This window comes from Salminus brasiliensis, chromosome 23 (assembly GCF_030463535.1).
Source record: "Salminus brasiliensis chromosome 23, fSalBra1.hap2, whole genome shotgun sequence".
NCBI lineage: Eukaryota > Metazoa > Chordata > Actinopteri > Characiformes > Bryconidae > Salminus > Salminus brasiliensis.
In genome coordinates this window covers 29,800,172-29,826,602 of record NC_132900.1, presented here as the reverse complement: position 1 = coordinate 29,826,602, position 26,431 = coordinate 29,800,172, and the positions used below count along the sequence as shown (strand labels likewise).

The window sequence follows — 26,431 nt, the reverse complement described above, 5'->3', positions numbered from 1 at the left end:
TTTGAGAGGTATTAATGTCTGAGACAATATCCAGTACTGCACTAAGAGGCTAATATCGGCTTGGCCCATAATCAGACAAAGGCAAATTGCAATATTTTTCTTAAACGTCTTTTACAAAGCCATGCAATACACACACATGCAGATTACAGCAGGCCTTTCAGTGCGGTGAACACATTCACACACACACACATGTTTAATGGGACAGGTGTGTACAGCTTGTCTCCACCGAGGCCTCGCATATCAAACAGGGATTATAGTCTAGGGCCACCATATGGACAGGAGGAGGATTTCAGATGGAGGACAGAGTACAGTAAGCTATTAATTTACTTAGAGTCTACTTTGCAACATAGCATCATAGTAAGACGTGTGTCAAATCCCACAGAAAGAAACCACAAAACAAGACACAGCAGCCTACAGGACATCAATCCTACAGTATATCTCCTGGAATTTCTAAAACCCTTAACTCAAACGCTTGTTCATGTAAATGAGATTATACTATTATATTAAGTTTGGACCTTTTTCTTTGGGCCTGGGCCATTCCCATGACATTAAACATCATCTGGCACTAATAGTTTTATATAACAGGAATTACATGTGATGCAAATGAACTGGTTCAAGAGGTGCCTGGTTTTGGCCTCTATCATCTCATTTCATCTCAACGTTTCCATAGAAACATCATCTGCACATTTTCATAGTAGTGTTCACACTGCTGTCAATGATATGTCTCAAGATTCATCACAAGAAACTTCATTTGTGGCCTCAATATATTATCTTGTGGCCTCAATATAATATTTATTCGCTTTAATATATTATCTTGTGGCCTCAATATATTATTTTGCAGTCTCAGTATAGTACCTTGCAGCCTCATTATATTGATATGGTATGAATATATTAATTAGTGGCTTTAATATATTATTTCTTGACCTCAATACATTATTTTGTTGCCTCAATATATTATCTTGTGGCCACTAGAAACTTAATTTGTTGCCTCAATATATTATCTTATGTCCTCTATATATTATCTTGTGGATTCAAAATATCATTTTGTGGCCTCAGTATATCATATTGTGGCCTCTCTTATTTTCTTATTGCTTCAATATATTATCTCATGGTCTCATAATAGTACCTTGTGGTCTCATAATATTATTTTGTGGCCTCAACATATTAACTCATGATCTCAAAATATTATCTTGTGGTTCCATAATATTAACTCATGGATTTATAATATGATCTTCTGGTCTCAGTCTATTATTTTGTGCCCTTAGAATATTATCTTGCTGCCTCAGTATATTACCTCATGGTCTCAATATATTATTTTGTGGCCTCAACATATGAGTTTCTTGCCTTAATATATTAGTGTGTGGCCATGTCTTATTAATAACAACCACAAGTATAGATTATGTAGATGTCGCTGTCACACAAAACAAATATACGTTTTGTATCTGTCACACAAAACAAAAATATTTAATTCCATAATTTATTCATTTTGGAGCATTTTTATTGGTCCATTCATCATGAAATCCTGATACAATATAAAGAACAACTGCCGGATTCGATTTCTTTCAAAATGTAAAAATGGAGATTTATTTTGGAAAGTTGTTTTTGGAGTAATATGGTATAAAGACGTACCAATATTTTATCTCTTTGAACTGTAGCTTTACAAACTTCAAAGACACTGTGATGAAAGTGTAACACGGATCTTAATGTAACTAAACAGGTTCAGGAAGGTTATTCTGTGGCATTACTTCCTTATTATTAATATTAATACTTGTTTATTGATCATCATCATCAACATCAGTGGTGCATTTTGGGGCTTTTGCACAGATGCTTGATAATTGAGGGCACAAGACATATACATATTAAGGCAACAAGACAATGTACTGAGGCCTTAAAGTAATACACTAAGGCCTCAGTATGTTACTATTATTAATTTCTGTCATGGTTGTCATCATAACACTAAAAATATGTTTTGCTCTAACACCTTGTTTTCAGTTAGATCCAATAATAAAAATAATACATATTTATTGATCTATCAGTCGTGCCTTTGGGGTGATTTTGCACACAAACTGACCAAACCGCAGGTCAGTATATATGCTATTATAGTTATTCACTATGTGATATATATACATATATATATATATATATATATATATATATATATATATATATATATATATAATACATTATACAGGTGTGTTCTTCATTGAGAAACCCAACCGTGTAGAGGTCACACTCAGAGGCTGTATGTTCGTATGTAGTTCATAAGTGCACGGCACAGTTATTTATACCTCCCTGGCTTAGCATGTGGGGTATGTATAGCTTATATAGACTTTGAGAGGTATTAATGTCTGAGACAATATCCAGTACTGCACTAAGAGGCTAATATCAGACAGAAAAGGAAGTCTGGGCTTTTGGTCATCTTCTCATGGTCATCTGCAATGGTCATTTTTCTGGATTCACCATAAAAACTGTGTTTCTACTGTAAAATCAGCTTTTGTCCATCATACATCTTCACTTTCAGTCATCTGAAGCCAGAGCCAACAACCTTCCTGAACCCTTTAGAACAAACACATACTCATGACTGAGACTTTACCCCGTAGAGCGACTCGTCAGCGCTGCATTTCCCAGCTGAGTTTGAGAAAGATTAAAGTGTGGACTGTGTGGGCTGCAGATGAATTAGCAATCAATAAGCCATCTGTAGAGGCACGGTCATTCATCACAGAATGGCTGTTTGATAAACTGTGAGATTTCTTTGGGGAACGGGATCAAAAATAATTAGGCTGTATTAGCGCTATATGCACCAGTCAGCCATAACATTAAAACCACCTGCCTATAATTGTGTAGGTCCCTGTTGTGCCGCCAAAGCAGTTCAGACCCATTGAGGCATGGACTCCACAAGACCTCTGAAGGTGTCCTGTGGGATCTGGCGGCAAGACGTTAACGTTAGCAGTAGATCCTTTAAGAAGTCCTGTAAGTTGTGAAGTGGGGCCTCCAATCAACACCGATGAGCCATCAGTCTTCTGGTAGGCACTGACCACTGCATACTGGGAGTGTCAGCCAGCTAGAGGGGCACCAAGCCCCCCAGCATTGGGCTGCAAAGCAATGAGACTGTGTTTTCTGGAGTGATGGAGTAGGGTTTGTGATCCAGCATCAGTACCTGACCTCACCAATGCTCTTACTTGCCTGACTGGTGTATGTCCAAATACACGCTTCACAATGGTTTGAGCTATTCTATGGTTCTCAAAGCAGTCCTTAGGGACCCCCACCCCACCCCAGCCTGGAGTTCAGTTTTGCAAATGATGTTATTAAGGAGCTAACCCATTTAAAAACACCACACAAGCGCATTCCTGACCAGAAGCTTGTCCTCAACAATTTAGACCTGGAGGAAACGCCTGGAGAAGCTGGTCTGCTGAACTGGCCACTGCAATGACCGCATCGCACCCTGTTTCATCCGCATCCAAAAATAAAAGAGATGGAGCTGGGTGGTTCTAATGATATGGCTGCTATTGCTGTACACTATATTGACAAAAGTATTGGGACACCCGCTTATTCATTCATAATTCTTTCTTCTGAAATCGAGGACATCTCCTGCTTCTGTTGGAGTCTGAACTGTCTCTACTGTCCAGAGAAGAAGGCCTTCTACTACATTCTGCAGGAGCATTGCTGTAAGGATTTGATTGCATTCAGCGACTAGAGATGTTGGATGATCATCACCCCACCTCATCCACCAACCATCATTCCAGAGAACACATGTAGTTCCACTGCTCCACAGCTCTTCAATGCTGGGGGGCTTTATACCCCTCTACTAGCCCACGCCTGGCATTAGGCAGCATGGTACCGAAAGGTTCGTCTAGTAAAACTGCTCCAGAGAGTCCTATTCTATTGGCAGGAACTACAGGGACTAGGCAAGCTGTGAGTGTGCATTCATGTCAGCAATGGATGCATCTTAATAATTCATATCTACACATAGTGTATGATCTCCTCAGACCACAGGGGCATGTGGTGGAGGTGGAAGGTGAACGAGGGCTTCCTCCCACCCGTACCTCTCTGAAATGCCTTGGAGTGCCATGGAGATCGGAGAGAGATCTGGTGGTAATGGGTGGTTGACGGGGGTGGGGAAGAGGGTAGGGGGGTTAAATGAAAGTTCTTGCTCTTCTGGCTTCAGCATAGTTGGCATCACTATTATTTTCTTCTCTAGGCCTCACCTGTGAAGGCCCTGAGCTGTCCTTGGCCAGTGATGGATGGCTCTCCTATTGTTTCCTCTACTGGCGAAGCTGAAAAGGCTGAAAGACAGAAGAGGCAGTTCCAGAGAAAAGTGAGAGCGAGAGCGAGAGTGAGAGCGAGAGTGAGCGAGGAACAGTGTGCGAAAGTCAATTTATGAGGATTATGAAGCTATGGGATTTCTCTCACATGTAACTGAGAAGGCAAGGTTTGCAGTTGCCAGGCATCAGTCCTCCTGGTCTATTCTTCTGCAGAGTCAAGCCTCCAAAACAAAGCACTTCAAACGTACCTGAAGGTTCTGGCCGTACCTTTCAGCGCCTGTGATCCAATCCTCCACAAAGGAGCCATGATCAAATCTCTCCCAGGCTCGAGGGCGGATGGATGGCTGTGAAGTCAAAAGATCAGCGTGACTCAAGACGCTGCGGATAAAGAGCTCGGCTGAGCCCGGAGCGGCCGAACCCACTCGAGCACTGCAGGCCTCGTCCACGCCTTTCCTCTCTCCTCTCTCCACCTCCCCCCCACGTTCTCCTCCTTCAGCTCCACTGCTGCAGTCCGCCTGAAGACAAACAGGAAAGCAAGTACGATCTATTACACAGGCAGCCGTTACGACCATTTTCAGCCAAAACATTAGGATCACTGCCTAATACTGCCTAATACTGCTGATGCTGGTTCTGATCTGCTCAGTTCTTACAGGACACTATATGTTCAAATGTTTGTGGACACCCCTTTACAAAAGTGCAAATGCACACACACACACACACACACACACCTGTAACCTGTCCCTGTACTGCCAATAGATTAGGACTCTCTGGGGCAGATAAACATGAACCTACTGGCACCATGCTGCCTAATGCCAGGCGCATTAGGCACCTGGGCTAGTAGAGGGGCATAACGCCCCCCAGCAGCATTGAGCTGGAATGATGGATGGCGCTCCATCCAATTCTTTCGGGACGAGTTAGGGAGTTGTGGATGGCGAGGTGGGGTGGTGATCACACTGACCAACATCCTCATCTCACTAATGCTTGTGTCTCTGAATGCAGTCAAATCCTCACAGTCTATGTTCTGGTGTGGGTCAAAGCTGGAGCAAACTGGGAGGCGTAGTAAAACAAATAATAATAAATTGCCCAATATCGCCATCTCGTGGCCAAAAGGTGTAAGTGCTGGTGGTGATATTTTGGAATATTCGTGACGTATAAATATTGATATTATTTTTACTTGATTTTTACATTTTTACCAACGTGCAGCTAAACAGAAAGCTAAAACAAAATTACATTGGCACAAAAAGTAAAAAATTTACAGCTCCAAGCACGAGAAAAGTCAAAAAAGTGTAAAATTTCAGTCAGATAACAGTCAGAAAACCTTTACTATGGTAAAACTGTATTTAACAACAGTGTGAAACAAAAAAACACTGCAGTTTTCATCATGCCTGTCTTCCATTTACCGGCTGGTCCCCTGCAGGGTTGCCAGATTTGTGATTTCCCTGTCAAATTGAATAGAATTTATTTTATTTTTACTATCTATGATGATGCTGATGATAATAATTTCCTCATTTAATTCAATTTAATCCATGGTTTAAAATCTGTTCCCTCAGTTTAATGAATTTGTAAATTTAACTAAAGCAAACGCTCGAAATCGAGAGAACAGTTAATGTCTGCATATTTTATTTTATTTTTCTGCCCTGATACTTTAAAGCCACCGAAGTATCTTTAGACAGGGCTAAACTTATTAGACCGCCACTGTGTTCAGTCTAGGCCTTTAGGCCTGTAATTTTTTTTTCAGAGGTGGAGGGAAATAAAATAACTATAATAACTATAAAATACCCCCGAATGCCCGTTTATCTAATCCTATCTGAATAGGGGGCGCATAAGGTTTCCTAAAACTCTATTTGGGACTAAAACCACTGGAAAACACCAATCTGTGCACAGCAGGTGGGTCATGTGTAATTCTATACTAGTAGTATTTATAGTAGTTAGTGAATCATTAATTGTGGATACCGATTTATTAATAGTAGTTAGTGAATCATTTATTGTGGATACTGATTCATTTATAGCAGTTAGTGAATCATTTATTGTGGATACCGATTCATTTATAGGAGTTAGTGAATCATTTATTGTGGATACTGATTCATTTATAGCAGTTAGTGAATCATTTATTGTGGATACTAACTCATTTACAGTAGTTAGTGAATCATTTATTGTGGATACTGACTTATTTATAGTAGTTAGTGAATCATTAATTGGTGGATACCGATTTATTAATAGTAGTTAGTGAATCATTTATTGTAGATACCGATTCATTTATAGCAGTTAGTGAATCGTTTATTGTGGATACTGATTCATTTATAGCAGTTAGTGAATCATTTATTGTGGATACTGATTCATTTATAGTAGTTAGTGAATCGTTTATTGTGGATACTGATTCATTTATAGCAGTTAGTGAATCATTTATTGTGGATACTGATTCATTTATAGCAGTTAGTGAATCATTTATTGTGGATACTGATTCATTTATAGCAGTTAGTGAATCATTTATTGTGGATACTGATTCATTTATAGCAGTTAGTGAATCATTTATTGTGGATACTGATTCATTTATAGCAGTTAGTGAATCATTTATTGTGGATACTGATTCATTTATAGCAGTTAGTGAATCATTTATTGTGGATACTGATTCATTTATAGCAGTTAGTGAATCATTTATTGTGGTTACTGATTCATTTATAGCAGTTAGTGAATCATTTATTGTAGATACCGATTCATTTATAGTAGTTAGTGAATCGTTTATTGTGGATACCGATTCATTTATAGCAGTTAGTGAATCATTTATTGTAGATACCGATTCATTTATAGCAGTTAGTGAATCATTTATTGTGGATACTGACTCATTTATAGCAGTTAGTGAATCATTTATTGTGGATACTGATTCATTTATAGCAGTTAGTGAATCATTTATTGTGGATACTGATTCATTTATAGCAGTTATGGGGCAGTGGTGGCTCAGCGGTTAGAGCGCCGGGATATCGATAACAGGGTTGTGGGTTCGATTCCCGGGCTCGGCAAGCTGCCACTGTTGGGCCCTTGAGCAAGGCCCTTTACCCTCTCTGCTCCCCGGGCGCTGGAGTTGGCTGCCCACCGCTCTGGGTGTGTGTGTGTACTCACTGCCCCTAACACGTGTGTGAGTGTGTGTTCACTACCAGATGGGTTAAATGCGGAGGACACATTTCGCTGTACAGTCCACACTGTACAGTGACGAATACGTGCACCTTTATCCTTAGTTAGTGAATCATTTATTGTAGATACCGATTCATTTATAGTAGTTAGTGAATCGTTTATTGTGGATACTGATTCATTTATAGCAGTTAGTGAATCATTTATTGTGGATACTGATTCATTTATAGCAGTTAGTGAATCATTTATTGTGGATACTGATTCATTTATAGCAGTTAGTGAATCATTTATTGTGGATACTGATTCATTTATAGCAGTTAGTGAATCATTAATTGTGGATACCGATTTATTAATAGTAGTTAGTGAATCATTTATTGTAGATACCGATTCATTTATAGTAGTTAGTGAATCGTTTATTGTGGATACCGATTCATTTATAGCAGTTAGTGAATCATTTATTGTAGATACCGATTCATTTATAGCAGTTAGTGAATCGTTTATTGTGGATACTGATTCATTTTTAGCAGTTAGTGAATCATTTATTGTGGATACTGATTCATTTATAGCAGTTAGTGAATCATTTATTGTGGATACTGACTCATTTATAGCAGTTAGTGAATCATTTATTGTGGATACTGATTCATTTATAGCAGTTAGTGAATCATTTATTGTGGATACCGATTCATTTATAGCAGTTAGTGAATCATTTATTGTGGATACTGACTCATTTATAGCAGTTAGTGAATCATTTATTGTGGATACTGACTCATTTATAGCAGTTAGTGAATCATTTATTGTGGATACTGATTCATTTATAGCAGTTAGTGAATCATTTATTGTGGATACTGACTCATTTATAGCAGTTACTGGATCATTTCTAATATCAATCGAATCACTTAAAGTAGTCCGTGAATCGTTTACGGTAGTTACTGTATAATTTCAAAGTCATTAGGGAATCGTTTGTAGTAGATACTGAATCATCTCTAATAGCCAAATGAATCATTTAAAGCAGATACAGAATCATTAAGGTAGTGAACTGCTTACAGTAGCTCCTGAATCCTTTACAGCAGATACTGAATCATTTATAAAAATCTACTAAATCATAATAGTAATTACTGAATCGATTACAGTAGTAGTATAACTCAAAACGTGTAGGGTTCACGTCCAAAAAGCCCACTATTCCGAGGAGGCAGCAGGTAGGGAGTAGGCGACGCGCTTCGGAACGGAACACCGCCTGGACGCCAGCTGACACCGGATGCTACTCTCTCCGGTGCCCGTCGCGGAAATACGGAGGTAGTATGAGGAGAGTCCGCGGAGGAGCCCAGAAGAGATGGCCGGACTGATGTCGCCCAGCTGTACATGAAGTGGACCTGAGGTAACAGAACCAACAGCACTCGTGTTTACAGCCTTCCCGCTGAGCCTTAGAGTCCCGGTCAGCCTGAGGAGCTAACCAGTTAGCCAACTAGCCTGCTAGCGCGGTGACCGGCTAGCTAACTGACACTAACCAGCTAACCTAGTGCTAGCTAGCTAACTCAGCAGCTCAGTGTTTACACACACACACACACACACACTGACACACACACACACACACACTCACACTGACACACACACTCTCACACACACACACACTCTCACACACACACACACTCACTCTCTCACACACACACACACACACACTGACACACACTCACACTGACGCTCACACACACTCACACACTCACACTGACACACACACTCACACTGACACACACACTCACACTGACACACACACACACTGACACTCACACACACTGACACTCACACACACTCACACACACACACACACACACTCTCACACACACACACTCACTCTCACACACACTCACTCTCACACTGACACACACTCACACTGACACACACACACACTGACACTCACACACACTCACACACACACACACACACACTCTCACACACACACACTCTCACACACACACACTCACTCTCACACACACTCACTCTCACACACACACACTCACACTGACACACACACACACTGACACTCACACACACACACACACTCTCACACACACTCACTCTCACACACACACACACACACTCTTGGTTTTATGGGGGCTTGTTTAATAACCTGGCATATCTTGGCATTTCCATGTATATTAAGATTAAATATTGGCATTAATTATAATTTTAGAGGTTCAACCACTAACACTGTGTGTTCAGAAGTTTGTAGACACCTTCTATTAGGGTGTCCATATTTTTGGTTTTCTAAAAAGGGGGCACTGGGGGACGTGAAGTAGTCCTAAGTTGTAGGACGGTGTGTGTGAGGGTTGGAATAAGGTCAATATCTCTGTTAATCAATATTAATATAATTTGTGTTGCGCAAGAGTGGAAAATATTATTATTATTATTATTATTATTATTAAGTTTTATTTGCCATAACAAACCCCACTATTTCACTGGGCGCTGTGTCCTGGTCCTCCAAGTGTTCACTCAGACCAGGGTCCGAAAGATCCCTCTAAGCTGAGATACTACTAAATAAGTCTTGTCAGTGCTCCTCCAAAGTCTAGTAGAAAGCCGTCTTCCCTGGACAGTAGAGCCTCCAGTTACTCCAACCCTGGATTTCAGAAGAGCCAGTAAATGAGCAGGTGTCCAAATACTTTTGTCCGTATTGTATAACTACACCAGCCTGTGGAACCTTGCATGATATAGTGAAGTGTGATGAGTACAGTCCAGTGGTGTGTTTTTGTTTTTTGCCCCTTCTTGATTTCTTCAGTTTTTGCATATTTGTCACCCTAAGCAGTTTCAGATCCTCATACAGCGTACTGTTTTTAAACCTGTGAAAAAGTAACGACCCCCCGAAAGCTTTATATAACCGCACCCAGGCTTCCAGTAACTGAAGGTCAGTCTTGGCCCACTCCTCTTTTCCGAAGGAATTTTGGCCCACTCCTCTTTTCAGAATTGCTTTAATTGAGACACATTGGAGGGCTTTTGTCGCTGTGCTCTTGGAAGAATTTCGGTAGGCCGGCCACTTCTGGGAAGATTCACCACTGTTGCCAGTTTTCTCCATTTGCAGATAATGGCTCTCTCTGTGGTTTGCTTGAGCCCCACAGCTTCCGAACTGGCTGTGTAACCCTTTCCGCTCACTTTCCTCATCTTCTCGTCTCCTGGAATCTGTTTAATTGTGGTGTTCAGAGTCAGATATTGCTGGAAAGGTTTTGTCTAGTAGATGTTTGGGCTGGGATGGATAGGGTTGTCAGTAATCAAGCCAGGGTGTGTCTGCTTGGTGTTAAACCTGGTTTGGGCAGCTCTACCAGCAGCAGGTCTTTTCTGCGCTCTGCTCTGAGCTCAGCACTCGGCCCTGACCCCGCTCTGTAACTGTACATGGTCTGACAGACACTCTGTGGCTGAGCTGCTCTCTGTGGTTCCTCCTAAACGCTCCCACTGTTTACCATTCATTTACTCCATTTCCTCCTCTCTCCCCTCTCTTTTTTTTTCAGGCTGTAGGTCTAATGTGGTGCAGCTGCGTTGAGGGTCCCACCCGGTTGCTATGGCATTATCCCCCTTCCCTCCCTTCATCACCCTGCTTCTCCTGACCTTGCCCTCCCTGCACTCCCTGTTCTCCCGCAGCCCTCTCTCTGCCTCGCTGGCCTGTGAGCCAGGCCGCTCCTGGGCGCTGCAGCTGAGCCAGGGCTCCGATCTGCAGGGAGGCTCCCTGGACGGGCTGGCTGAGCGTGTGGCCCGGGAAGCAGGGCTGGAGAGTCGCGGCCAGATCGGCCAGCTGGAGGGACACTACCTGTTCTGTCACGTGCCGGACAAGGAGGGGGAAGAGCGGCGGGACCACCGGGCAGCTGAACAGGCTTTGGCCGCCCACCCTCGAGTGCTCTGGTTCTCACAGGAGAACGTTCTCAGCAGGTCTAAGCGAGGCATGACTTTCAACGATCCGAAATACCCAAGCCAGTGGCATTTGGTGAGTTAACCTCTTTAACCTCTTTTGGCTTTAAAAAGAGTCCCTGGTCGGTACCTTCCAAAAGTGCTGTAAGGAAGGCGAGCGGGTGAGCCGGTCACAGGGTAATGGGTCAGCTGAGGCAGACAAGATACCGCGTCAGCCCACATGTTTCTTTACCTTCTTTCTGACGACGGTTTAGTATCCCTCAGCTTGCCCAGAAATGCATGTGTACAGCTGTTCATTAGGTGGTGCTCAAACCACAGCTTGGATTTACTGCAGTGATGTAACAGTGTATTACACTCCCCACCTGTAGGGGGCGCCCAGGAGCAAAAAAAAAAAAAACATCATAACTTTCAGCAGCAGAGTAACTCCATCTGTATTCATGGTTGGCCTTAAGTATTCACACTCAAAGTGGTGTATCCTCACTGTCTTCTTTTATTCCTCTCCATATCTGCTCTTTCTCTACAGCACAATGACGTGCAGCGCGGCATGGACATCAACGTAACCGGAGTGTGGGAGCACAACATCACAGGAGCGGGAGTCACTGTGGTTGTAGTGGACGATGGGGTTCAGCACACATTGGAGGATATTCAGCCCAATTATGTGAGTGGATCAGAATGTCAGTGCTAATGAGGCTCTAAGTGGCTCTGCAGTCAAATCTTTTAAACCACTTTTCTTATGTTTCGTATGTGGACGTTATTTTCCATTATCAGTTAAATCTGCACAAAATGAGTGAAAACAGAAGTGTCCAAAGATGCGATAAACAAGAGTAAACAAGAGCTAGAAGTGAGTGTGGAGGAAACAGCCAACAGGGAAACAGTATGAGAACTGTGATGTGATGTCGGAAAGTCATTAATGTCGACATTGACTCTAATAATCCCCAATCAATCAATTTAAAAGGATAATTTTAGAGCCTGACCTTACAGACCAGTGTTTTTGTAAGGTGACCTTTTTATATATATATATATATATATATATATATATATATATATAATTCTTCTCAGTAATTCTCTTAAGAGTAAACTGCAGAAAATCTAAGAAAATTTTTAAGAAGATTTTTGAAGACATACGATTTCAATCCAGTCCATGTTTTGTAAAATTTAGGAAAGGTTTCCTTGCAGTTTACAAGCTCTTAGGTCTGTTTTAGCATGGCGAGGGAAGGGAAAGGGGTAGAGGAGACCGTGCATCTATCTCTGCCCGATAAATGAGGAACATCGACTTATAGCTCAGTACTGTTTTGTCCGTTTGCGACTGTTTGCGATAGATAATCGCAACTGGAAGCAACAGTTTGCAAGCCCACACCAATCCAGAGGCCTTACGTCTCTTCCAGATGGTGAGGTATATGGTTTATTAATTCTTCAATGGTATCGGATAGGTATCGGGTATCGACTGATATGCAAAGTTCATGTATCGTTATCTGTATCGGAAACAAAAACACGATGGATCGGTGCATCCCTATTTAACAACATGGCTAACGAGTGGCCTACACTATTTTGACCTATGAGACAATGCTGTATGTTGTGCAACCTTGGTGCCCATCTAGCATGTTGTTAGCATAACAAAAAGATGCTCACTAATCATCTCCTATGTTGTTGCAGTGTCCAGAGGGCAGTTACGATCTGAACTCGAACGATCCGGATCCCATGCCGCACCCAGATGCTCACAGCGATAACCACCACGGAACCCGCTGTGCGGGCGAGATCGCTGCCGTGTCCAACAACAGCTTCTGTGCCGTGGGAGTGGCGTACGGCAGCAGAGTGGCAGGTGGGTAATGTGGTGTGGTGGTCTCTACAGTAAGGTTTGGGAGAGTTTCGGGAGCTCATCTAAAGGTGAAAACAGAAGAAGGACACCTGTTCCTTGGGAACCACCATTCGTGGACACTGTTTCGTCCAATCCTGCACTCAACCACACAGCGGTTAAACTGCCAGTGGAGTCCAATGGTCAGTTAAGATAGATAACTCTGAGGTGACCCCAGATTAGCAATAATTAATGAATGGATGGAATTAAAGGTCCCACAGGCCTTCCCAAACTACTGTAATGTTTGTAAACTGTGCTGCCTGGACGTTAATGCCATTGCAATGCTCAGCCCTGTCTCATCTGAATGTCCTAAGCTCAACGTTCACTTCACAGGTATCCGAGTTCTGGACGGACCCCTCACAGACAGTATGGAGGCAGTGGCATTCAATAAACATTACCAGGTCAACGATGTTTACAGCTGCAGGTACGTTTTTTTGTTTGTTAGTTTTAGCTTGAAAGAAATGCACTACATGTCCAAATGTTTGTGGACACCCCATTCTAATGGAAGCTTTTAGCTGCTTTAAGTTGCACCCATTGATGACACACAAACACATTGTCTAGATCCAGTAGAATGGGACTCTCTGGAGCAGATCAACATGAACCTATTGGCTAGGCACCATGCTGCCTAATGCCAGGCGTGGGCTAGTCGAGGGGTATAAAGCCCCCCAGTATTGAACTGTGGAGCAGTGGAAAAACTGTGTCCATCCTGACCTCACAAACTCACTAAAACTAAACTCACCAAAATCTAGTAGAAAGCTTTTTTTTTTTCCTGGACAGCAGGAACAAAAGCAGAGTAAACTATTTTTTTAATACCCTTAATTTTGGAAAAAGCAATAAATAAGCAGCTGTCCCAATACTTTTGTCCATGTAGTGAATCATAGATACACCTTTAATCTGAGGAGAACATGCGCTAACTCACTGTTTACAGTGGGAAGGTTAGTTGTCACACTGTGTTGACTTACCCGGCTGTGTGTGTACACTGTACTTTAGCCTGCATTGCTCTCACAGTGGGATGTTCACACACTTTAGCACTGCATTAGATTACAGACACCAAGATTGTGATAAAAATATGTACAGTCTGTGTGTGTGTGTGTGTGTGTGTGTGCCACAGAACACACACACACACGCGTCACTCAGTTTAACAACAGAAAAAATGTCAGATTTACAGACTTGTCACGTTTCACGCCTCGTTAGGTTGTTCTCTCGTTTTGTCGCTTCGGAAAGCACCATGTTTTTCTGAGTAGTTTAATAACTCTCCTTTCTGCTGTAGTTGGGGTCCAGATGACGATGGGCGAACCGTTGATGGTCCACACCCCCTGGGGAAGGTCAGTGCTGTTATTCACATTTACAGCCCCGTAGTGCTAGCCCCTCAATTTACACCAACTCTGGTCTTTTTTTGTACTTCCTTTGTTCTCCTGCAGAGGGCAGTGTCCTAAAGCTTTTACCCATCTTTTCATTTTTCATGCGCATCTTGTTACCTTATGTAAATTGGTAGATGCTACAATACTACTAAAACCATCTTTAAAAAAAAAAAAGAAATAGAAACAGAAAACCGCCATTATCTAAATTCAGATTTATTTATTTATGTATTTATTTTAATTTGACGTATTTGTAGATCTGTAGATTTATATATTTTATAAGTGGACTTTGGCTGAGTTTGTACTGGATTCTTGGGTTATTATTCATCTATGTGGTCATTTTAGCCTCTGTCAAACCTCAAATTCTCCAGTAGTTGGGTTGCTTTAGACTTTATTTAATTTAATATATTTGATTTGTTTTTCTTGTAATTTATACTGGCAGCCTTGTTTTTAATTTCCAGATATATTCCAATATTTTGAGTTTGAGGTTGAGAAATATAGGAATTAGGCATGTGCTGATAAATAAAAAAAAATATGCAAGTAGCAATTAAATTAATTAAGTAAAAAAAAAAAAAAAAAAAAAAAATATATATATATATATATATATATATATATATATATATATATATATATACATTTGTGCCATATCATTCATTTTTAAACCAATCATCTAATGATACTAATCAACCTACTCCGATTTCTTTCTTCAGTATATTTTAAACGGTAGAACAAAATAATGTTAGGCTAATTTGTGTAAAACACTTGCAACCAAGACAACCAGTTAATATTTGACTTTTATCTTAAATAAATAAAGAACAGTCATAACCAACAGTTTGGTTTCCTTGTGCTAATTTTATATTATATATATATATATATATATATATATATATATATATATATATATATATATATATATAAAACAATATATATCGTAAGAAGGCGGGGCTACATTTCGGCCTTGTCTGGAAGAGGCCGCCCTTTCTGTTCATTACATGGAGGAGCTGAGTTGTACTGGAACTTACATGAGCTGCATGCTTTGTTGAACTCAGTAAGCTAGAGAATTCCTCAGTAGGTAGTCCTCTATTTTAGTCTCCAAGAGCACCAGGGTGCACCAGAATGTTCTCTTTGTCATAGAAATGCTGCTCTCCACTACAGGGGTTCGGTTTCTGAACCTGTCACCCTTTTCATTGCTCATGAATTTTCATGTCTGCATATAAATGAGCGTTTAGCTGAAGCCATTTTCCTTTCCTTGTTTTGTTATTACTGGCTTTGCTGAAGGTCTGAGAAAGGATTTTATTCCTGTCAGTCAAGCCTTTTCGGAATCCTCATGGATCTCATGCTGGTGAGAGGCAGTCCGATTCCTGTGCGCTCAGTTACGCACTGAAACTGTAGCCGATCCAGATGGTTCTGATTGGGTCTGATTTTGGCTCGGTATTAATGAAGTGAATTTGGCTCCTCGTGCCCCCAGTGTAAATGTACAAAGCATGTCTTATGAAGATCTACACAAAGTATTGCTCTCCAGTCCATTGGAACGGGCAGTCCCAGCAGTGGGCCAGCTTTACGTCGGCATACCCCTGACCAATCACAAGGCTAATGTGGCTCCGCCCTCTTTTCGAGTCTGAGCAACCTGGTGAGCTAAAGCTGCCCTGCGTGCCCTGTTGTCCCTGTGCTTGTTCTCTGCTTGTGATTGTAGCGTGAGCAATAGGAGGGCCACGGCCGGCGGATCTCCCTGGCTACCATGCTGTGTTGGGACCTCCTGTCAATCATGGCATCCAGCAGCTAAATTCCACCTAGAAGCAAGGAGGGGATGCAAAGAGGCCGGATATGAGGGACGGCGGGGCGGCTTTAGCCTTAGCTCACCAGGTTTAGCTTTAGCTCAGCAGCTTGCTCCGACTCGAAGAGAGGGCGGAGCCTTGTTAGCCTTGCTAACAAGGTCGTGGCTCAAGCTTTTTCCTATATATGGACTGATAACTCCAGATTCCAGATCCAGGTTCCGGATATCGGAACCTCAGACTGTGTACGTTGCCGTGGTAATGTACATACAATTACACAAACACTGTTAGCCAGTGATAGAGGGCTGTCAGTCACGCAAGGTCATGAGATTGTGAAGGCCACGCCCAGACACGTCCTCAGAGAGTGTGAGGACGGGCTTTTCAGCAGTGTGTGAGGAGTGTTTTCACCATATTTAAGAATTTAAGAATCATATTTTTGTATGGTATTTATTATTACTTATTATGGTAAGTATGGTATTCTTACCATATTTTTTTCACCAGCCTTTAAGTAGTAGAGTCTAGAGAGTGCCTGTGTTTAGGCGTGCAGCCAGATCAGATCTATTTACCCACACTTCCGTCTCGCCTCATATCTTTCCTTTGTGTAAATAAACGAAATCTAAACCTTTTTCTTTCTAATTCCGACCAGGACTGTCTTCGCTCCACCAAGATGAGGGACTAAACACAAGAACCAGAACCTAAAAACACACCTGCAGGAACTTTTATCTGAGCTTTACGAGCTGCTGTCTCAATGTAGCCATTAGCAAATAGTGTTTGTGGTAGTTGAGACACCACAAGAAGACCACCCCCCGGTTAAAGACTAGGCTAGTACATTGACATTAGCACTTAAGAGATGCTATTCACTCCGCTGTGCTTGTGTGTTCCCGCCGCGTCCTTCTGTAGGCCTGGCATGCACTTTGGAAACTTCACTGAAGTTCAGTTGCAGTTATTTCAGTCTCTCTCAGTGGCCCAATAAACTCAATCCCTCAAGCACTCTCAGAGATGTTATTTACGAAGCTGCAGGGTTTTGGATTGTACTGATATGCTGCATGGACAAAAGTACTGGGACACCTGCTCATTGATTGTTTCTTCTGTAATCAGGGGTGTAGGCGAAGGAGCTTTGGAGGAGTATTGCTGTGAGGGTTTGATTGCATTCTGAATGCTGGATGATGATCACCACCTCCCCACATCATTCCAAAAGTATTGGATGGAGCACCACCCTCATTACCATTTTTGCAGAGAACACAGTTCCACTGCTGCACAGCCTAGTGCTGAGGGGCTTTATACCCCTCTAGAGTCTCCTTTTCTCCTAGAAAACCAAAACTGCGTTGACAAAAGTATTGAGACACCTGCTCATTTAGTGTTTCTGCTTCTGAAATTAAAGCTATTAAAAACATTAGTTGGAGCATTTTGTGAGATACATTGCATGGACAAAAGTACTGGGACACCTGCTCATTCATTGTTTCATCTGTAATCAGGGGTGTTAAATCTACTGGAGGTGTTTTGGAGGAGTATTGCTGTGAGGGTTTGATTGCATTCAGAATGCTGGATGATGATCCACCTCCCCAACTCATCCCAAAAGTATTGGATGGAGCTCCACCACCATCACTATTCCAGAGAACACAGTTCCACTGCTCCACAGCTCAATGCTGGGGGCTTTATACCCCTCTAGCCCACACCTGGCATTAGGCAGCATGGTGCCGATACGTTCATGTTGAGTCCTGTTCTGCTGACAGTACTACCAGGTACCGTTACCAGGGCTAGACAAGCTGTGAGACAAGCAACGGGTGCAACTTTAAGTGGCTCAACGCATCTGCTAGAATGGGTGTCCACAAACATTTGGACACATAGTGAAGGAGGAGTTAGATATTAATTGGGAAGCGAGCAGGGTGAATCCACCTGAAGATTTAGGGCGAGAACGTGTTTCATGGAGCAGGATCGGAGAGTTGAAAGATCTGAAAAGTTCAGACCTTCTCTCTTCTATAGCAAGTCTGAAAAACAGATCGGCATCTTGCCTTAAAGACGAATGCTAATTCTCCAACAAAAGGAACGAAGGAAAATCACTGCCAGAAGTGCTCAGTTCTAAAACTGCACCCCCTTCATAACCATTAGCACAGGACGCATTCCAAGGAGGAGGAAAATCAGGAAACCATTAAGGAATGCATCTTTAATATTATGGGGGAGATGCTTGAGGAGGAACATTAGCTGATGTTCAGGATGATTCATGGGCGTCTTAGATGGCTGGCACAGCACACACCATTCTTTGAGACTTGCTTAAAAGCATGTTCTGTTCACTTTGCTTAAAAAAAGGCATGTTTATTAAACAATCTGAACAGTGCTGAGACTTCCTCTCTGTTTTTAATTAGAAGCTGGAGTGGAGCGGGGAAGTAGACATTGCCATATCTGACCTCCATGGTTTCCATAACCACACATGCACTGTATTGACAGAAGTATCGAGACACCTGCTCATTCAGCGTTTCTTCTGAAATCAAGCTTCTTACAAAGCTTGTGTTGGAGCATTGCCTTGAGAATTTGATTGCGCTCAGCGGCAGGAGCATTAGTGAGGTTAAGATGTTGGATGATGATCACCACTCATCCCAAAAGTATTGGATGGAGCACCATCCATCATTCCAGAGGCCATCACTATTCCACTGCTCCACAGCTCAATGCTACTGGGGGACTTTATACCCTTCTAGCCCACGCCTGGCAGCAGGCAGCATGGTGCCCATAAGGTCATGTTTATCTGCTCCAGAGAGATATGTTAAACTAGAGAGTCCTATTCTATTGGCAGTACTTCTCTACAGGGACTAGACAAGCTGTGTGTGTGTGCATTTCCACATCTCTGTCAGCAATGGGTGCAACTTAAAGTAGCTTAATGCACTCATTAGAAGGGGTGTCCGCAAACATTTGGACAAATAGTGTCTTTATGATCATTGTGGCGTTGCGTGGTGTTGATTTAGGAGCAGGGAACCTCTCTCAGCCCTATGGCAGTGTGAAGCTCGCTTGACTATGGCCAGTGATACTGGTGTTCCAGCAGCTTCTAGTTCTAGTTCTTCGATGTAAACTAATTTCCTCTCAGCTGAGGGTGGCAGGTTGACTTCTTTCATGCCCTGATAAAGTGGCCTCACTCCCCAGTAATTTGATATGTGCTTGAATGGATGATCTTGGAATCTATAGTTTAGAAATCAATCCAGGAGTTATTCCAGACTAGATCGTAGATTCCTGGATCTACAGTCATTCCTCTCAGATCTGCACTGAGCTCCCTGGAGCTCCTCTTCATGAGGGCACAGAGAAGCTACCAACTGTAGTCAATCATGATCACTGACTGGAGGTTAAGAGGCCTTGGCCTTTTGGAATGTTTGCCATTACTGACCTAATCATCTTAGTGGGTTATTGGCATGCTTCTGACCTGTACCTACACTTTTGACCATGTGTTGATTTTAGATAACGTCCACAAATGTATATTGTATGTATATTGTATGTATATTCGATGTCATTTTCACGGCCGAAGCTCCACTGAGTTCAAATCCCGAGCCACAGCGAGTCGTCCATATCGACCAGCCGATATTATGCTCCGTCTCTAGTTTAACATATCTGTCCTCTGTCCTCTCTTCACAGGCAGCTCTACAACATGGGGTTATCGCAGGCAGGAAAGGCTTTGGAAGCATATTTGTTGTTGCTAGTGGCAATGGAGGACAGTACAATGACAACTGCAACTACGACGGCTACGCTAACTCCATCTACACAGTCACTATCGGTATGTGCACCCATACTCTTTAAGGGCTTCGGGCTTTAGCCAGACTGAAAAGTTGCAGTGGCTACATATTGTGTAAAAAGCTGTGATGTACCGATCCCATCCGGTGACTCGGGTTGGGGGGCAGATCTAGGTGTTTTTAATAGATCAGGTGTCAGCTTTTAAGGCTCCAAACCACTTTTCTGGTGTACTCTAGGCACCGTTTTTGAAAACTACCCTAGACAGAGTTCGTCGGTGACATTATTTCGGTGAGCAAAACAAAACAGAGCTTTATTTGAACCGATAAGTGAGGCGACGTTACCAGTTAGCAGCTAAAAGAAAAGCTAAAGTTGGCTTTAATGCTAACCTTAATTCCATTCCACCTTAAATAGTGCTGCAGTTACAGTGACTACATCTCAGCAGCAGAGCAGAACTGCTGCATTATTTAAGGTGGAACGGAAAGTTCAGGGAAGAGGAAAACATCAGCTTGGCGTTGGCTCAGAGACACAGCAGCAACAGCAGACGTCTTCCAGAGCAGCAGGTAAAGTGTGTGTCAGTTAATCTGTCAGAAGAGGAGGATCTAAACTCTTCACTCTTTCAGAAAATGTTGGTCTGTTTTCTGACGTTTTTGTCTGGGCTGCCAAAACCACCCAGTTTGGTTGTAGTTGAGCAACGACAGAGATATTGTATTCCATTACCTCCATTTGGGAAGACCTAACGTTCCTCCCATCCCAACTTTACTCTGTTTAGAAGCAAAACTATGGTGAAAATGCTCTGTTCTACCAGCGAGAGAACCAGGCTCCTTTCTTTGGTTCTAAACCAGCTCTGAATGGTGCATTCAAAACCCAGAAGAAAGCTAAAGCTAATGCACAAACACTAAGTGATGTGACTGCAGAGTAGTACTCTAAGTTGTGCTGTTTCTGTGTTTTAGGAGCAGTAGATGAGAAGGGGAGAAAACCATTCTATGCAGAAGAGTGTGCCTCCATGTTGGCTGTCACTTTCAGCAGTGGAGGAAGACAACTGCGCAGCATTGTAAGCAGCTACATCCTGTTAACACGCATCGCTTTCACAAGAACCCCCCGGGGCTAACTTTTTTGGATTGTTTTTTTTGCTACATTTCCCCTGAAAAAGGTGCACGTGTTTGTCACAGCACTAAATACAGCGAAATGTGTCCCATCTGTGGTAGTGAACACACACACACTAGTGAACTAAGGGCAGTGAGCACACACACACCCAGAGGGGTGGGCAGCCAACTCGAGCCCAAGGTGCAGAGAGGGCCCAACAGTGGCAGCTTGCCAAGCCCGGTTATCGAACCCACAGCCCTGTCATCAACAGCCCTGAGCTCTAACCGCTGAGCCACCACTGCCCCTGGTCAGACTTAAAGCAGTATCTCATGAATGAGTTCCTTACTATAGCGGTGGACTAAAGCCAGCATGCAGGGGTTAGCTTTTAGCCTAGCACGGATACCAGCAGCCACCCATGAGCGGTTTCGTTCCCAGGTCGGTTAGGGTTAGATTTAAGCCTAGCACAAATACTTGTAGTAGCCCTTCTTTGAGCGGTCCCTTTCCAGGTAGGATAGGGATAGCTTTTAGCCTAGCACAGAGACCAGTAGCAGCCTTTCCCTGAGCTATGCTTTCCCCAGGTTGGCTAATGTTAGCTTTTAGCCTAGCACGGGTACCTGTGACAGCCATTTTTCAGAGGGATTTCCTTTTCAGGTAGGATTGGGTTAGGTTTAAGCCTCCCCAGGTCCGATATTGTTAGCTTTTAACCTTTTTAACCTTAGCACAAATACCTGCAGTGGCCCTTTTGTAAGCGATCTTTCCCCAGGTCGGGTAGGGTTAGTTTTTAGCCTAGCATGAATATCCACAGTGTCCCTTTTCTGAGCAGTCCCTCGCCAGGTTGAATAGGGTTAGCTTTAAGCCTAGCGCAGATACCCGTGAAAGTCCTTCTCTGACGGGTCCCTCCAAAGGTCTGATAGGGTTAGCTTTTAGCCTAGTGCAGATACCTCCAGCTTTCATATTCTCTCAAAGCGTTTTTACTGTGTCAGAGCTTTCGATATCCCTTGCTACTGCTCTCACTGGTGGGCGAGGTTTATGTACATTTTGAGGGTGTCCAGACTTTCAATTGACTCTTTTTCAGTGAAGACACAACAGTGTTTGAGTTTCACGGTTTGCTACTTCCATGTACTGAACTTTTCAAGGCCATTGTAGGGCTCCTTTAGCCTGATTGGACAGTGTTGGCTAACAGCGTAAGCTTGGTTTCTAAGCAGTAAAATTCTTGTATGGGGAAAAAAAACCCTCATGAGATTTACGTTCACTGCTGTGAGAAACCTGTGAGTCTCTTGCAGGTCTTAAGTAAACCGTGAGACTTGACGGGTATACACGTTTGTTATTTAGGAGGGTAGTTGGGCTTCTTCTTGGAGCAATTTTCTCGTTCTGCCCTGTCAAAGTAGCAGCGCTCAGGTTTTTCCAGTGGCATCAATCTGGTGCAGAATTAGACGGCCTGAAATGTAAAGTAACGCACTCTTAGTTCTACCTTGCTTTGGTAGTACTATAAGGCCTATGCATCAACAAACCAGATGCTATGCCGCTTAGCTTAAGTGAGAAGGCTGGTAGCTTGTCATTTTGACGCCATAATCAAGTCCATAGGCAAGCTTTTAGCTTCAGCAGCTTCGCCTGGGAATGTGTGTGTGGTTGTGCTGAAAGGCAAGCAGGAAATCCCACACTCTGAGGATTCTTTCCTCCACGCCAGCACCACGGCGGCAGTGTATGCTGGGCCTCCTCTGACAATATCCAAGCTAAGACACGGCTCACATATACCATTATAGTTTTGACGCTTGGTATGAGTTTGTATGACAGGGCTCATATTTACTCAAGGGCCTCTGTGCTCCCGTGGTGTAGACTGTACAGCATAGCTTACAGTAGTGCTGATGGATCATGCATGTCTGCTAGCCTGGAAAAGTTCATGTGTTCAGGATAGATCATTGTGATCGTTATAACACACACACACATGCACCCACACACTTCTACAGGGCCAGCCGAATAGCTGTGGGGAGAACATTAGGAAAAGGCCTGCTCGAAAAGCTTGTAATGTAAGGCTCTGTTTGCCATTGTTTACTCTTGTGTCCTTGGTGACATGGTTTGGCAGCTCTGAAACCCCGACCTCAAAAGTGTTCAAGCCACTGCAACTGTCCAAAACCTCAGCCAGACTGAAAAATGGTATTCGGGGCTGGTCTCGGCCTGCTACTAATCTTCAATAATGAGATTTATATTACGAGGCAGCTTGGCTGCATGTGTCTCTCTTTCAGAAAGCGAAGTCGTTTTTTCGGGACTTGCTGTTTCAGAACTAGATGCAGGTTAATCTGTTGCCGGTTTCTTGCTGTAAGTTATCTGTTAAAATATCTGCTTTATTACCTCCATCAGCGGATCCCTGATCTAAGTTACAAGCAAATCTTGCGGAGGTTAAGGAGCATTCGTTAATTTTCTCTCCCCTCGTTTTTCTTACAAATTCAAAACTGTAGAAAAATGTGTAGAACGTAAAATGATGACTAGAAAAGTCCATTTCCCGAAGAAAACACAGAATAGTGGTGGATTCCACTTCCAGGGAGTTAGTAGGCTGTTGCTAAGTGTTTAATATGCTTTGTTGCTAGGTGATTGCTATGGTATCCCATGTGGTTTCAATGAAATTGCTAAGTGAAGGCCAGATGGGTGCCACAGTGTGGCAGGGTGATTGCTATGGCATTTGAGGTGGTTGCAACGGGGTCACTAAATGGTTGCCATGGTATCCCTGGCAGTTGCTATGGTGTTGTTATAAGGTTGGAAGCTGGTTGCTACGGTGTTGTTAGGTGGCTGCGATTGTATCCCTGGTGTTGCTAAAAGGTAGCTAGGTGGCTAGTATGGTGGTGTTAGGTGGTTGCTTTGATTTCCCAGATATTTGCTATGCTGTTGTTAAGTGGTTGCTATGGTGTTGCTAGGTGGTTGCTATGGTATCCCATGTGGTTTCTATGCAATTGCTAAGTGAAGGCCAGATGGGTGCCTTAGTGTGGCAGGATGATGGCTGTGTTATTTCAGGTGGTTGCAATGAGGTTACATAGTGGCTGCTATGCTGTTGCTAGGGCATCGCAAATGGTTGCTAAGGTGTCTCTGGTGGTTGCTTAGGCATTACCAAGTGGTTGCTATGGAATCATATGTGGTTGATTGGGTCTTACTAGTTTAGATCGGTCGAAGGGTGCCAAAACTTTTGCACCCCATTCATTCCTATGGGGAAAATCCAGCAAAAATCGGTTGCTACACGGAAACCGGGCCTCCGATTAGAAAGCTGCATACGAGCCTGCAGCAATGCTCCCGTCTGGACATCGTCTGTGCACTCCGAAGCATCTGGGATATTGCGTACAACTCTAGGTAGATGGAAGGCATTCGTTAAAAGGGGTGTCCGCAAACATTTGGACATATAGTTTGTGACAGTATGTCAGTATCCCAGTATACCAGTGTAAACGATACATCACCCCACACCATTCCTTTTACCCTTCGTTGCTTTGGAGTAGTGTTGGGTTTAGGTCACTTACTCCGATTTGGACAGCAGCCCATAACTCCGAGGCTTCACATTAGCTGCCTCTGGTGGAGCTGCCCCAGTAGCTGCTGCTAAGGTGGAAATAGCTGGAAGCTATTAATGCTCGGCTCTCACACACTCCGTCTTCTCAGTGTGTGCATGTGTTCAGCTGGAGGAAAGCTCCTGCAGGCTCCTCTGTGAGCTCGGCCACACCGCTTTGGCTCGCGCACACAAACACAGTACCTCTGGTTCTGGACAGTTGTTTAGACGTTCCTTGTGTGCCAGGCTCCTTTGTTTGTTTGCATAACCTCCCAGCAGTCTCGCTGACCAAAAACCTGTGTTTAGCGCTGTAACTCATCACAGCTTTGCTTCCTTTGCGTTGTTTTTTAGGTTCTTTTGTTTGTATTTACCGTAATCGCAGTTGCAGCTGCTTGTTCGTCGTGTTTGGTCGTCATGTTTTTGCTTTTATTCCAAAAACAGAAGGTTTCTTTTCATTTCATTTGGACAGAAAGTTGTGCACCATCCTGTATGCTGCAGTATAGCGCCCCCTGAAGGTAGTTAATACAGCCTGTAGTGTTAGTTAAGCAGTAAAGTGTAAACGTAAGCATGTCCTCATCCAATCCACCAGATGTTTAAATCAGAATTGCAATGAAATGAAAAGGGAGAGAGACTAGAGGGAGAAGGAGGAGGAAGGGGCGGACGTGTGGTCAGGGTGGGGGCAAACAAGACTACAGTTCCCACGGTGGCATTAAAATCCAGCAGCTTACAATTTAAGGTTTTAGGAGAATGACCATGTTTACCCTAGTAGATCGCTGTGTCTGAAGAGAGGATGGTTTGTGTGCATTTGTAGGTCACATCAGACTGGTCGCTGCAGCAGGGGACAGGCTGTACTGACGGACACACGGGCACTTCGGCGGCAGCTCCTTTGGCAGCTGGCATGGTGGCTCTGATGCTGCAAGTGCGGCCTTGTCTGAGTTGGCGCGACGTTCAGCATATCATCACATACACAGCTACACAGGTACGGCCTTTTCTGTATCACACACGCACAGATATCAAGGCAGACTAATAGAAAATGTAAAGTGGCATTATGGAGAATTGGTACTTGCTTTGGGGCTCCCCCTACATTCGGGAAATGGAATTCAGGCTTTGAGCCACCACTAATGAAGGATAGCATTTACACATGCATTTTTGGACAATCCGAGAGCTATGGAAGCATCACTAAAAGTAAAAGAAGCATGTGGACTGAGGCGTGCTACAGGATTTTACACAAATAGGCGCACATTTCTGGTGTGTGTAGACCTACATAGTGCAGTTAGCAGCTTGCCGAGCCCAGCGTAGCAACGATGGAGACAAAATTCTCCTTATTACAGTCACAATCATTTTGAAGCCCAGGACTAAAAAATTGCAAATTCTCGCATATTGCTGCTTTAATGTTATTTGTGTTTATTGTAATGTTAGTGTTTTCTTTAGTAAATAAACACTTTCTGCCCAGGAGCTTTTAATTGTATGTGCACACACACACACACACACAGGTGTATATAATATTAGTGTATGTGTTTCTGCTTGAAGTACGACACAGAGGCAGATTGGGAAACCAACGGAGCTGGATTCCACCACAGCCACAAACATGGCTTCGGCCTGCTTAACGCCTGGAGACTGGTCAATGCCGCCAAGGTACATCTGTTAGCATGCCCTCCCTCTGTGCTCTCACATTCAAATATGTACAGTCATGTGAAACACAAAGTATACCCTCTATGAATTCTATGGTTTTGCATATCAGAACATCTTAGAAATCTGACCAATGAGGAAAGCTGTAACTTTCTTTAAAAAAAAAAAAAAGCATGGCAGCATGGCCTAATTTTGCAAAGTTGCATCTGAACAAACCACAGAACTTC

The 26,431-nt window shown here is 43.1% G+C and overlaps 1 protein-coding gene across 2 annotated transcripts in view; it reads left to right on the top strand.

Annotated features, from left to right (window-relative positions):
• The first annotated feature begins 8,540 nt into the window (after positions 1-8,540).
• Positions 8,541-26,431, top strand: part of pcsk7 (proprotein convertase subtilisin/kexin type 7) — a 28,492-nt gene continuing 10,601 nt past the window's right edge. The window contains exons 1-10 of one of the 2 annotated variants that reach the window (XM_072669224.1): positions 8,545-8,763; positions 10,883-11,352; positions 11,800-11,934; positions 12,930-13,095; positions 13,462-13,552; positions 14,399-14,453; positions 19,874-20,012; positions 20,920-21,020; positions 25,387-25,554; positions 26,106-26,210. In XM_072669224.1, the coding sequence (XP_072525325.1) occupies positions 10,933-11,352; positions 11,800-11,934; positions 12,930-13,095; positions 13,462-13,552; positions 14,399-14,453; positions 19,874-20,012; positions 20,920-21,020; positions 25,387-25,554; positions 26,106-26,210 (1,380 nt within the window). In that variant the 5' untranslated portion in view covers positions 8,545-8,763; positions 10,883-10,932. Of the gene's footprint in view, positions 8,764-10,882; positions 11,353-11,799; positions 11,935-12,929; positions 13,096-13,461; positions 13,553-14,398; positions 14,454-19,873; positions 20,013-20,919; positions 21,021-25,386; positions 25,555-26,105; positions 26,211-26,431 lie in introns of both variants that reach the window. The other variant, XM_072669226.1, reaches the window with a different exon arrangement.